General features: G+C 45.8%; 1 protein-coding gene across 6 annotated transcripts in view; it reads right to left on the bottom strand.

The window, feature by feature from the left end:
* The window catches only part of RGS6 (regulator of G protein signaling 6), a 606443-nt gene that overhangs the window by 104859 nt on the left and 488846 nt on the right, over positions 1 to 12738 (bottom strand). For all 6 annotated transcript variants that reach the window (XM_032593398.1, XM_030319478.1, XM_030319471.1 and 3 more), the window contains 3 exons: positions 6823 to 6873; positions 3698 to 3804; positions 2430 to 2481 (listed from right to left, as the gene is read on the bottom strand). In XM_032593398.1, the coding sequence (XP_032449289.1) occupies positions 2430 to 2481; positions 3698 to 3804; positions 6823 to 6873 (210 nt within the window). The remainder of the gene's footprint in view (positions 1 to 2429; positions 2482 to 3697; positions 3805 to 6822; positions 6874 to 12738) is intronic.

The raw sequence follows: 12738 nt of genomic DNA, 5'->3' as shown, positions 1-12738 counted from the left end.
GTCATTCCCCATCGTTGGGACTCCCTGAAGCTGCTGCGTCCATTCTCAATGTCTCTCCTTGACTCTAACAGCTTTTTTTAATAAACCTGTCCCTCCCCAAAGTATTCAGCCTTCTCAGTCATTCGTCACCAACAGGAAACCTGTGAATACTCAGATCAGACTCCTCACCACCCTCTTCCTCCCCATCACGCTGCCTCCCCCAGCCTGGAATGCTTGGATGGTAGGACTGTGACTTAACCAAATTTGTGTCAAAGCAACGGACACAGAGTGGGTGGTCAGTAAAGGTATGTGGAATGAATGAAAGTGTCTGATTCTTCATCAATCCAAATTATACCTATCCTGAGTTCTTAGCTTTGGTTTTACATCCTCTTTGGCAAGATGGCCCCCGCAGAACTGATATTGTGAAACATTACCTTAGTGATAATAACACTAACCACCACCATGGTTTTTTTATTGGTTCCTTTCTGTGGGGCCACACACCAAACCTTACAGGCATTTCATTTCATCTTAATAAAACAACACTAGGAAAGGAGTACTATTATTCTTCTAATTTTCACAGGAAATTTCTGAGGCACAGAGAGGTTAAATAACTTGCCAACATCACACAGCTAGTGGAACCAGTTGATCTTGGAGCCGCTGTGCTGAGATCTCTCTTGGTAAAAACTTTGATTTTCTGACTGAGCTGCTTTGTAAATGCTGGTGAGTACTTTTGCGGCCCGCACCTTGACTTCTCCATCCGATTTGCCAAAGTCGAGGCACAGGAGTTCAAGATAATTTTGCCTTAATGAAAGCCTGATATAAAATTGTTATTCCTACCCTTGTTCGTGCCACTCAACTCAGATTATGATGTGGAGAATCCCTCTAGAGAAAGGGAACCAGTGCCCTGGGGTGTATGGTGTGAGATGGCCTAACCTTTATGGGCTCATGTTCAAGTAAATATTTTCATCTTACTGGAGTCTAGTTATCTGGTCTTGCCATCCTCCTCCCCTCTCCGCAGCCTGTAAAAATATCATTTTTTACATTCACGAGGGCACCCGGCTGCTGCATGGAACTGAGCCACGGTTACTCAAGTTCCGAGTTGGGCTTTTGTGAGCGGCGTTTCAGCCCCAGAAGAACCAATTTTGTGAATAGCCAAATGTAGCTCTGATTCTGAGTTGGAAGCCTTGCTTATCCACTTATCACGTGGTTTAGAGCACAGCCCAGTTCCAGAGGAACCCCGCAGTGGTGCCCTGCAGACAGCTGCAGAGACCATCAGAGGGCCTTGCCCCCTGCATAAGGGCCGTCCTCTGGACCTGGAAACACAACGACTGTAGCCTCCTTGGGCAATGCCTTGTCTGCACCCCGTCCTCGGCATTGCTCCCCACCTGCTGGCGTTGGGAGTGATCCAGACAGGGTAGCTTATCACAGGGTCTCCCGGACAGGCTTCCCTGATCACTGCCCAGCTGCCCATGCCCCTCCCTTCTCTGCAGCTGCCTCTGTCTCCCCGTGCAAGCAACCCTGCAAAGAGCTTGGGGAGAAGCTGGGATCTCACCAAGTGCCCCAGGCCCAAGGAGAGCCACTGTGGACTGCCTCAGCAGCTCCGTCAGTCAGCACGGGCCTTGAAGCCACTCGGATCTGAGTTCCAATGCTGATGCTTCTACTATCTGTTAATCGCCTTTAATAAAGAACCAGAACTGTCAGCAACTATTTGCTGAGTGCCAGCAAAACTGTGCTATGCACTGGGGAATATGAGAATGAGCAAGCAGGACCAGTTCCTGGCTTCATGGAGCTTACGACTGACTGGGCATCCAGAGAAGTAGAATACGACGCGATATGTGTGAGGCTGTGGCCTCTCTGAGCCTCAGGTTCTTCATCTGGAGTATGGGGACAAGGTAACTTCTGTAGACAAGATAACTTCTGTCCTGCCTGGACAGAGGTAACTCCCTGTCTGCCAAACTCCCAACCTCACCCACTCCTAATTTCCTAGTCCAGGATAACTTCTGCACACTCCTCCCTGGTCTAGCTTCTTTTCCGCCTAACTTCTCTAGCTATCAAAAACACCAATGAATTATTCATAACTCTTAACAAGTCTGTGAGAATAGAAAGAGCTGGGGTGGGGGTGGGGGTGGACCCTTGATCCAGCCCTCCCTGAAACCTTGCCCCAGAAGGGAGTGGTCAGCGGTCACTATCTTGGTTCTCCCTGGCTCCACAAAATGAGCATACTGGCCAGCTTGATGGAACGTTCCTTCCCTTCCCCTGTTCCCCTCCAAAGGCTGCATCTCTCAGTGTGCTCTGCCTTTCTTCATTATGTGGAACAGGGAGCTTATTACATGTCAACACTCGGAAAAGGACTGAGCAGGATAACGACCCCTCCTCTCTGTGCGGCAGTCACCCAGACACCAAGCGTTTGTCGTCCACGCTCCCAGGAGTGACGCCTCTTCACTGCTCACCGTAGTCGGTGTTTTCAGGCTCCCAGCAGTTTGAAGGCCAAAAGTACGGGGCCTGCGCAAAAGAGCACAGATGTCAGGACTCAGAGGCACACCGGTACTTGCCTTCCTCTGCCTGGGGCCTGGGTCCACCCTCTCCCGCGTCCAGGGAGGACCCCTCCCCATGACAGGCTCTGCCCCGGCTCCTTTGTGCTGATGCCAACCCCCCAACTCTCTCCTGGTCTTAATACAGCAGAGGCCGTCAACATTTCAATCTGGGTATTGAGAAATGACATCTAAGGTAAGCAAAAGAAATGCGAAAATGAGAAACTTAGTTAACAGGGCAAGTATGTCTTATCCCAAGACAATAGACGTCTAATGCCAAAGTCAGGCCGGCACAGTTTCCCGGGGAACACAAGCTCCAAGTTCCTTTTCTCCCTTTGAAGTATGTATCCCCAACACCGACATGTGGAAACTCTAACCCACAGGGTGGCTGCACTGGGAGTAAGGAAGTAATTAGGGTTCCGTGAGGTCACAGGGTGGGGCCCTGATCCCATAGGATTGGTGCCCTTATCAGAGGAAACACCAGAGAGCTTGCTTTCTCTCTCCACCACGTGAGAAGCGGCTGTCTGAAAGCCTGGGTGAGCCCTCTCACCACTGACCTAACCTGCTGCAACCTGGACCCTGGACTTCCTGCCTGCAGCACTGTGAGAAATTTCTACACTGGTGGTGTAAGCCACCCAGTCTTTGGTATTTTGCTATAGTAGCTAGAGCAGACTAAAATGCCCTTTGGCCCTGTCTAAAAAACTCCATGCCATTGGTGTTGACCTTGACACAGCCTCTTATCCTCTGGCCCATTTCCCTCTAGAACAGGACCTGAGAAAAGGAGTGGGAGGGGTTAGGTAGTGGACAGAAACTTCAGACCAGGAAGGCAGCATGACAGAGTAGAGAGATCAAGGACTTTGCCATCAGGTTGACCGACACTCAAATCAAGGCCACCTCCTAGATTTATTAAACCTCGGAGCACCTCAGGGTTCTCATCTGTCAAATGGATGATATATATAACCCTAAAAGTTTGTTCTTCAGATTGAATGAGGAAATATGTGTAAAAGGTGCCCCCCCCCCCCCCCGCCAACAACAACAAATGGCCCAGATAAAAGCTTGTTTGGCCTTCCCAGTGTTGGGGGGAGGTAAGGGTTGCTCCCTTAAATACCCTCAGTTTTGTAGGTAGTTTTAATCTGAGATCAGATAATAAGAGAACATTCTTCAGGAGGAGGAGCTGGCAGGCCTACCTGGAAACGGTAGAAGGTGCCGTCATCCTTCATGGTGAGAACGTGGTCCGAGATTGGAAAGATGTAGCCCTGGGCAGCTATAAGGCTTCCCACGTGTATTGCTTCAACTGCACGGGCAGGGCATGAGAGAGAGGAGTGTTTAGTAAGCTGTCAGAACGCAGGGCTCCTTAGCTGGAATGTCAGTCAGGAGGGCAGAAAGGCAACCGGAAGCCAACTGTCATCACCCCCAGATAGCTGCATGATTGATCGGCTGATTGACTGATAGCCTTTGATATAAAGAAATGCACTGGGCCGGAGGTGGGGGTTGGGGCATCAGTGGCTAGGAAGGGCCAACATGTGTCTGGGTTGGCCCAAACATTTGGACAACATTTGGATCCCAGCTCTGAGAGTCTGACATCGCTTGACTTTCCCCAACACTTGCAGAAGAAAGTAGCTTCATGGTTAAGAGCATGGGCTTTGGTATAGACACATGCTTCATGTAAAAGGTCTTAGCGGTGCCTGGTGCTCGGTAGGTTTTGGCAGCCCTGATTCATGTGCCTGTTTCATCATGTTTATCAGCCCCAGCAAAATGAGCATGCAGTCTCACTGCCCATGGCATTCCCCGATATGACAGTCCTACTGGAGGGAGGACAGCATTGCCCTTCTCTAATGCATATAGAGTAAAACCTCACTTTCTTAGAAAATTGGAGGAAGGGTAGGTAATGCAGTGGGCAGTAGCAGAAGGAGGCCAACCTGACAGAAGTGTTTATGTTTTTGCCACAATCAGCCCATTGTTTCGTTACTTAGCACCAGCCATAAATAGATTCTCGTAGGTAAGAATTTGTGTCTATTCGGAGCAGAGCTGAGAACGAAAAATAACAAATCCAAATGGTTCCACCATGCGTGATAATCCTTCACCAATATAAAAGTACTCTTACTGCTAAAAACTAATTTTTGGATGTGAAAGTGATTGATACGCTTAAGGAGTCTCCAGGAATTATTAATTAATTTCATAAGCCCTGAATTTTTTTTTTAAAGCAACTTGTTTTGTCTTGCAAACTTCTCAAGAGGTTGTATCTAATCCAAGTGTTTTACTTATGTAGAACACCTCTCTTTTGGAAATAACTGGTGGAGTCAGAATGAATGAAGTCGGATGTTATTTGCTCACTGATGACCAGTTTGCTTTTTAAAGTCTAGATGCTTCGAGAATCATGGGAACGGCAAAAAAGCAGAGTTTCGTCACTGGCAGCTGCTCCTTCCCCAGGGAGGAAAGAACAAAATCCAGTAAGAAGGTGACTTTCATGTCCCCGACCTAGGAGCTGGAACTCTCACTTCATCCTTTGTGGTTCTGTTTAGCTATATGGCAGATGGGGAGGGAGGGTGAGGGGAGGGGCAGATGTTGGATGTGCCTGGCTTCCCAGGGCCTTGCTTTGTCTCATTTCTACCCTTGTATTCCCAGCTGGTGAATTGTTCTTAACTCTTCCTGCTCAACCATTTCTCAGAAGCCTAAATGGTTCCCAACACCTTGATGTCCTCTCAAGGCCATCGGAGTATAAGAGACCTTCATAGACATGATCTTGCTTATTCACGAGCTTTCAGGGAAAGCTCCTCATACCAGGGCCGGAGGACTTCTGAAGCCTATTCTCCTCCCACACTACTACTACTGCTACTAATGATAATAATACGCCTTAGAAATACAGTGAGTATTTTAGAAGGGGTAAGAAAACAGTGCTATTGGTAGAGAAAAGACTACCCTGAAGAATGGTACTCCTTTGGTTAAGCATTATAACAAAAGAAGCATTGACTTTAAGTACGTGCCACTGAACTGGTAGAAATGCATTCAGCCCAGTTTTTACAAGCGGACAATCAGAAGTCCAGGCTGCATGAGGGAAATGCATGGGGCAGTTAATCTGGGTTCTATCCTTAAAAGGATTTGAATTCACAGGTTCCCTCCTGTGGATTAAGAGCTTGAGCAGAATTACGAATTTTCACTTGTCACGGAAGTTGCCATTAATCATGATGGCGAAAAAGGCTAGTGTACCTCCCACGAATGACCCACTTCTTTTCTGGCACTCAGACTTCTGGCGACTACATTTAATTGAACTCTGTGTAAATTGTATTGTTTCATAGTCAATAGCCTCTTAGGAGCATCAGATTAAAATATAGGAATTCCTGAGCTGACTTCGTGACCACAGCAAGGAATCACAGCTGAAAGTCGGACACCTAGAAAGGGCACTTACAAAAATCTTTAGAACGCATAGCAATTGGAAGCCATTTAATTAAGGGCAGATAGGTCTACTCCCCGAGAACATAAGAATACATGAATGGATATTGGATATTGATAAATATGACCTTCAGGCATCAAGGATACTCAGTTAAAACAGGAAGTGTACTATAAACTCCAAAACACATTAACAAACACACAGATCCTAAGGTTGGCTTATCTGGAATTTTCACTTTTCTGAAACCCCTCATTCTCTAATTAGGCTGGGAAAATAAATTTTACTACTGATTTTCTGGTGGGAGGACAGATTCGGAAACTGTTTTATTGGCCAGAATTCTGTTGTCTTTCTGGTGAGGTTTTCCTAATTGAAATGCACAATTAAGGCTTGGGAAAAAAAAAAAAATCATTCTTTCACTTCTTGCAGAAGGAGGAAACAGAAGGAGTCTTAGCAAATAATTAAACATCTTAATTGTGGATCAGGCAATCTGATTTTAAGAGCCGGCTCTATAAAGATAGGTGTTCAGTCGAGAAAATAAATTAATTTCATTTGCAAATAGAGTGACTCCACATCTTGGGATTCACATTTATTATTATGATTATTATTTTAATGTTTATTTATTTTTGAGAGAGAGAGAGAGAGAGAGAGCATGCACAGGGGAGGGGCAGAGAGAGAGGGAGACACAGAATCCGAAGCAGGCTCCAGGCTCTGAGCTGTCAGTCCAGAGTCCAATAAAGGGTTCAAACTCACAGACTACAAGATCATGACCTGAACCGAAGTTGGATGTCTAACGTCCTGAGCCACTCAGGTGCCCCAAGACTCACATTTATAAGCCCAGTTCTCAGGAGAATGGGAGAATCTGGTTTGGAACTTGTTTATGGGATGTTTTTCAATACCACGGAGGATAAAATTGGAGTCAAATACCTGGGTCCTCGATGGAGAGGTTCTTCATAAGCCATTGCACAATGTCAGTACCTGAAATGATAAAGCAATTTGAACTGAAGACATCACGAATGCTTAACTCTGTGGCAGAAGAAACATGTTTACCTAAGAATCCCCAAATTCCAATTAGCACACACCCAGAGAGCTGGATAATATTGACAATTTTCCATCCTAATTAACCATGTCTATCCATTGGGATGCTTCCATAGTCACAATCTCACTCTTTTCCAAAAAATCCATTTTTGATGACTCAGGATGATCTTGTGTCCACACTTCTAAGGAGTATCTATAGGGAACTTCCTGCAAATATAGATTTTAATGATTTCCCTGAGACAGGTTAGGTGAAAGTATACTATATCTGAACCCCAGGATATTTCCTGAAGGAGGAGGCCTCTTCAGCTCCCTACCCTAACTGACAAGGCCTGACTAACACAGGTGACCTTACAGTTTCTTAACAACAACAACAACAACAACAAATCTCTAATTTTTTCATTGGGCCCATTTTAAATGAAAATGCTCCTATTGAGTTCTTACAATGGAATATGGCTATAAATGACATACACCACTTCTAGGCCTGGACCATAAAAACTCCCATGTGACCCACCACACCCTTTCCTTCCCTATCTGCTGGCTGAATGTAGAGAACCCCAAGAACACAGGGGAGGGCAGAGCCACAATGTGGGAGGAGCCTGGGATCCTGAACAATCATAAAAATTGATGCCTATTTTGGGCTCTGACTTGATTAAAAAATAAACTTTATTGTTTTAAGCCACAGAAGTTGGGATTTATTCGTTTTGACATCAAGTTCTACCTTAACTAATATAAAATCTTGAGTTGGAAGGGACTTTTAAAGCATGTCTACTCCAACCCTAGCCAATATAGGAGCCCCATCTGTAATACTCTGGACAAGAGGTACCATAATCTCCACTCGGAAAAACCCTAGTACCTGGGAATTACAGATTCCCTCCTAGTCAGCCTATCCCAGTGAAATCATCTTTGATTTTTCAGAACAGAAATCTGACCCTCTGTGAAGTCCTCTCTTTGGACTTAGTTTTGCCCTCTGATGATAGAAAAACAAACCCAGACTTCTTGCTCTGGAGAGAGTCGGTCCGATATACTATCAACATTCTTCTTGAGGTTTTCCTCCCTCGAGGTGACACATGCCTGGGCCCCTCAGCTATTTTCTCCCATGACATGACCTAGAGACCCTCACCATTTTAGTCAGAATTCTCTGAATATGTTTCCTTTTGTTTGCCTCCCTTTGAAAATGTCGCGCCTAGAGCCAACGTGGGAGTAGAGGAGTCCAAATTTCTGGAAGGTTCTGGACTTCTGGTCAATTCACCTTTGTCACTCAACCATCTCACTTTAAACCAGGGCTGATCTTCAAACGTGGTTTGTCACCTCAGGATGGAATGTTTGATGGAAAGCAGCCTGAAAAGGGCAACATTTCTGGATGTCTGAGTCCTGTTGTGTGTGGGTCTGAGGCTTGGTCTGCCCATAGCTCTCCTGGAATAGATTCCTAGCTGAAAACCTGGAGAACTAGCAGAGGTCTTCGAGGAGCATTTCCCTTCCCCAGAAATAAAGTTTCCCAGAAATCTGACTGGTTGCCAGAGGTGAGAACAGCACAGGCCTGTTTCTCTCTGGCTCTCTGGAGAGGGTATGGAACCTTGCACCATAGACAACCAGGGCCCCATCCTACTATCTCTGTGCTCCCCCAAGACCAGCCTCCACTGGCTCAGCCCTGCAAGGTGCCCCCGTTTCAACCTCAAAAGCAGAACTTCAAAGCTTCTCCCCGCTCTTGCTCCCGGATGGCATCTAGGAGCTAAACTTTGGATCAAAACCACCCCTGTTCATTCCAAATTCTTTGAGAGAAAGGAGAGTTACGTCTGTGTGTGCTTGTGCATGTGTGTCCGTCTCTTCCAAATGATACAAGTTCAACATTTGTCCTAGGACATGAAGAACAAAGCAGAAATCAAATAAGAACTGTAATCCCAAGTTGGGGGTGGGGGAGAGAAGACTCTAACCTGTTTTTTCCTCAAAAGAAAAATAGTTCTTTTTTGTGGGTTGCCTGGAAACGGATAGGTTTCCAGCATCAGCAACAGCTCTCCCCCGGGCAGGCGGATTATCTTTCTGCTGAGCTTGCTGAACCATTATTTATCACCTGCCAAGATTGATTACTCACCCTGGGACAATGACAGCCCTTCCTTTCCCCTGTTAATTACTGTCATCATTAATATCCATGTCACTAATTAGTATTCATTCACATTGAAACTCCTTCCTCGCTATCGTATCCGTTCCCCCCTCCACCCCAGCCGAGACTTCAGCACTATTGTCTAGATTTCTACCCTCTTTTGCTTTCACGCGCTCAGTGTCTGGCCTAATTGTTCTCCCCAGTCCACCAGGCCCTGGTTTGCATTCACGGAGCCGAAGGATCCCCTTTGAAGCACTTTGTTTTTGGTAAAGACGGGAAAGTCACAAAAGCCTCTTTCCTTTTCACCTAGCAATGTGGCGGACCACAGACCTGGGTTTCTTGTCCCTGGTGCAGCCACCGTAACAGTCGGGGTCTTCATCTGGGGACTGGGGTGACTGTACTCAAAGCTCTGGTGAGGGCCGAGCTGTGTCCCTGCCTGTCCTGGGTCACTGCCTGCCTCACCCGCTGCAGACCTGCACGAAGGCCCTCAGCAAGCATAACAACGTGTAGGGGTTGAGGACGCTCCCCCCTCCTTCTCTTGGGCATGGGCTGCTTTAGGCTTCCTTGGACTAACCCAGGAGGGGCCAGCCTCCAGCCTCGTGGCTGGAAGCAAATCGTCCATGTTGAGCCCCAGGAACAAGTAAGGGAGGGAAATCTGTCATAATATTATGTCCTTTAAAAGACCTATAATTATTACACTGGAACCAGGCGAGAATAGTTCAAATGTCCGTCAGGAGAAAGCATTTTTCCTTTTTTCTCTTTCCTTTCTTCCTTTTTTCCTCCAGCCCCCAATCATTCTTTCCTTCCTATTCTGAAAAGAATTTGAAGCAGATTATTTTCCTGTTCTCTTTCAAATGAATTGTTGCCCTTTGTTACCACTGTCGGATTCTGGTTCTTATTTTGGTCAAGATACCCCGCCAAGGACTTAAAGCCAATATAAAAACTTTAGGAACAAATGCGGAATAGTTACTCTTTATTCCCAAAGGTTCTAAAACACTTGGCTGAAAGTTTTCTTTTTGAGGCTAATATGTCAACATATATGTCAGGAATATCCATGAAATACATCAGAGGGCACCCGAAACTGTTCTCCACAGCATGCGTGGTTTGTTAGTATATTTAAGTACATATTTATCAGATGTAGGTATGCTTTATGTTTCTATATGTGCTGTAGGTATGTATTCCAATTATGTCTTTTATATATCATTATGTGTATTGGAAGGGTGTTTGGACACAACTCAAAACTTCTCTAGTAGGGGACTGAATAATTAATTATGGCTCATCCATACAATACATATCTATTGAACACCTAGTGTATTAAATGAAAAAGCATATCAAGAACAGTGCGTATTGTAAAATGACATTTTTACAATAGAAAATATGTATTTGCATTTGTATTCTATTAATTACACACGTATAGATATATACAGATACCGAGAAGAGAAGCTCTGGAAGAATGTTTATTTTTGAGAGAGAGAACGTGAGCGACGGAGAGGCAGAGAGAGAGGTAGACTCTATGCAGATAGCAGAGAGCCCAATGCGGGGCTCGAACTCGGGAACCGTGAGATCACGACCTGAGCAAAAGTTGGATGCTTCACTGACTGAGCCACCCAGGAGACCCTGGAAGAATATTCAAACTGTTAACTTTAGGTTATCTCGGAGAGAGTGGAGGGTCCAATGATGGAAAATTTCTATTTTTTACATTTCCTTATTATTTGGAATTCATTGAACGTTAATATATTGCTTTATATAGTGCTTTTTAAATATACGGCTTTTTAAAAGTGAAAACCACTTTTCATTGTAAAGAGCAGAAAGGGAGGCGATGACCTCCTCCAGAGACTGCAGTGGAGAGGCTGGGGGATCAGGTTGCAGACACACAGCGGAGAGGGTAAGGGGAGCTCTGAACCCTTCTGCTGCCCCCAGGCCCTGGCCGTGGGCATTTTCTGCTCCCCAGTGAAGGGGCAGAGAAAAATGAGGCATGACTCACAAAACTGCCTCTCTCCAGAGGAGTAAAGAATTGGGAGGCTCGCTCCTAAGCCTCAAGCTCGTCACTCCCTCTGGACATTGGGCCAACCCCAAAGCTTTTTGTAGACTCTAACAGGGCTGCTCACCATAGTCCTAGACTAAGGGTGATCATCTGTACCACTCAGTACAAACTAGATTCGAGCAAGCTGGTGAGATCTTCCAATATTTTAGGGGGTTCTCTTTCCGGTTTGGGGGAGATCCTTATTACAGAAGGGTTGTATTCTGAACTTTGTCCTCATGTGTTTTTTTTTTTAAAAATTGTTTTTAATGTTTATTTATTTTTGAGAGAGAGAGAGAGAGACAGAGAATGAGTGGGGGAGGAGCAGAGAGAGAGACACACACAGAATCCAAAGCAGGCTCCAGGCTCTGAGTCATCAGCACAGATCCCAACTCAGGGCTCGAACCCACGAACCGTGAGATCATGACCTGAGCTGAAGTTGGACGCTCAACCTACTGAGCCACCCAGGTGCCCCTGTCCTCATGTGTTTTAAGTGCCCCCAAAGATTAAGGAATACCTGGAACTTCCTGCCAGATAAGTCAGAACCTAAGGGGATCCTACTCTGAAACGCTTTCCCCCATTCTTCCCAAAGTATTGTATCAACCTTAGCCCAAATTAGATTATGCAAACTTGATAAAAGACTGGTTCCAGTCACCTGCAAATTTCAAGTTATGTGAAACTTGGTAGCTTATAAATCATAGTACTGATGACTGAAGCAATCGATAACTTGCTTGTCAGTCCTCACCACTGGGGAAAGACACCTTCATTTGAGTAAACTGTTCCTGGAGCCCAACAAGAGATAAGACGGTTCCTGCCGTGAGTGACCTCCTGGTCCTCCGCAGTCAAGGTTATGACTCAGTCCACCCTGGGATTCTCACACACCTGCCAAGGTCTCTGCTACACCTGTGAGTGAGGAGGGCAGCTTCGTGCCGCTTTATCACGTAGGTGCCATAGGCAGGCCAACATTCCTGAAGGAGGGAGACATTCCCCAGGGTCCATCGTGCACCAGGCCCGAGCTGGGCACTTGACCCTGTAATCACATATCATCCTGACAATAATTGTGTATAGTATAATAACTAGTATACCCATTTTAAGGATGAGGCCCAGAGAGGCCCAAGGCCACATACCTATAAGAGCCAAGCCTGGAATCCAGGCAAACTCATGCCAGATACTATGTCCACCACATCCTCTCTTATTGCTGAATAACTTTCCAAACGGTACTCAGAAGAATAACTGGAAAAGTGATACTCTGTGCTTATTTTCCCCTTGAAGCAGGGACATTAATTTAGTAGTAATAATAATTACTACCAATATTAGCTAGTGAGCTAATAATTCATTGAGCACTTTCTATATTGCAGGCTGTGGAATGACCCTACGATACTAGTCGCATGGGGGCGCCTGGGTGGCTCAGTCGGTCAAGTGTCCGACTTTAGCTCAGGTCACAATCTCACGGTTTGCGTGTCCGAGCCCCGCATCAGGGTCTGTGCTGACAGCTCAGAGCCTGGAGCCTGCTTTGGATTCTGTGTCTCCCTCTCTCCTTGTCCCTCCCCTGCTCATGCTCTGTCTGTCTCTCTCTCTCTCTCTCAAAAATAAACAAACTTTAAAATTTTTTTTTAAATCCCATGATGTAAGTAGATTATTAGCATCTTTATTTTGCAGATGAATGGAAGGACATTCTAAGTAGGGC

Source organism: Lynx canadensis, chromosome B3 (genome assembly GCF_007474595.2).
Source record: "Lynx canadensis isolate LIC74 chromosome B3, mLynCan4.pri.v2, whole genome shotgun sequence".
Classification (NCBI taxonomy): Eukaryota; Metazoa; Chordata; class Mammalia; order Carnivora; family Felidae; genus Lynx; species Lynx canadensis.
Note: the sequence above shows the minus strand (reverse complement) of the source record. Positions and strands in the feature narration are given on the sequence as shown.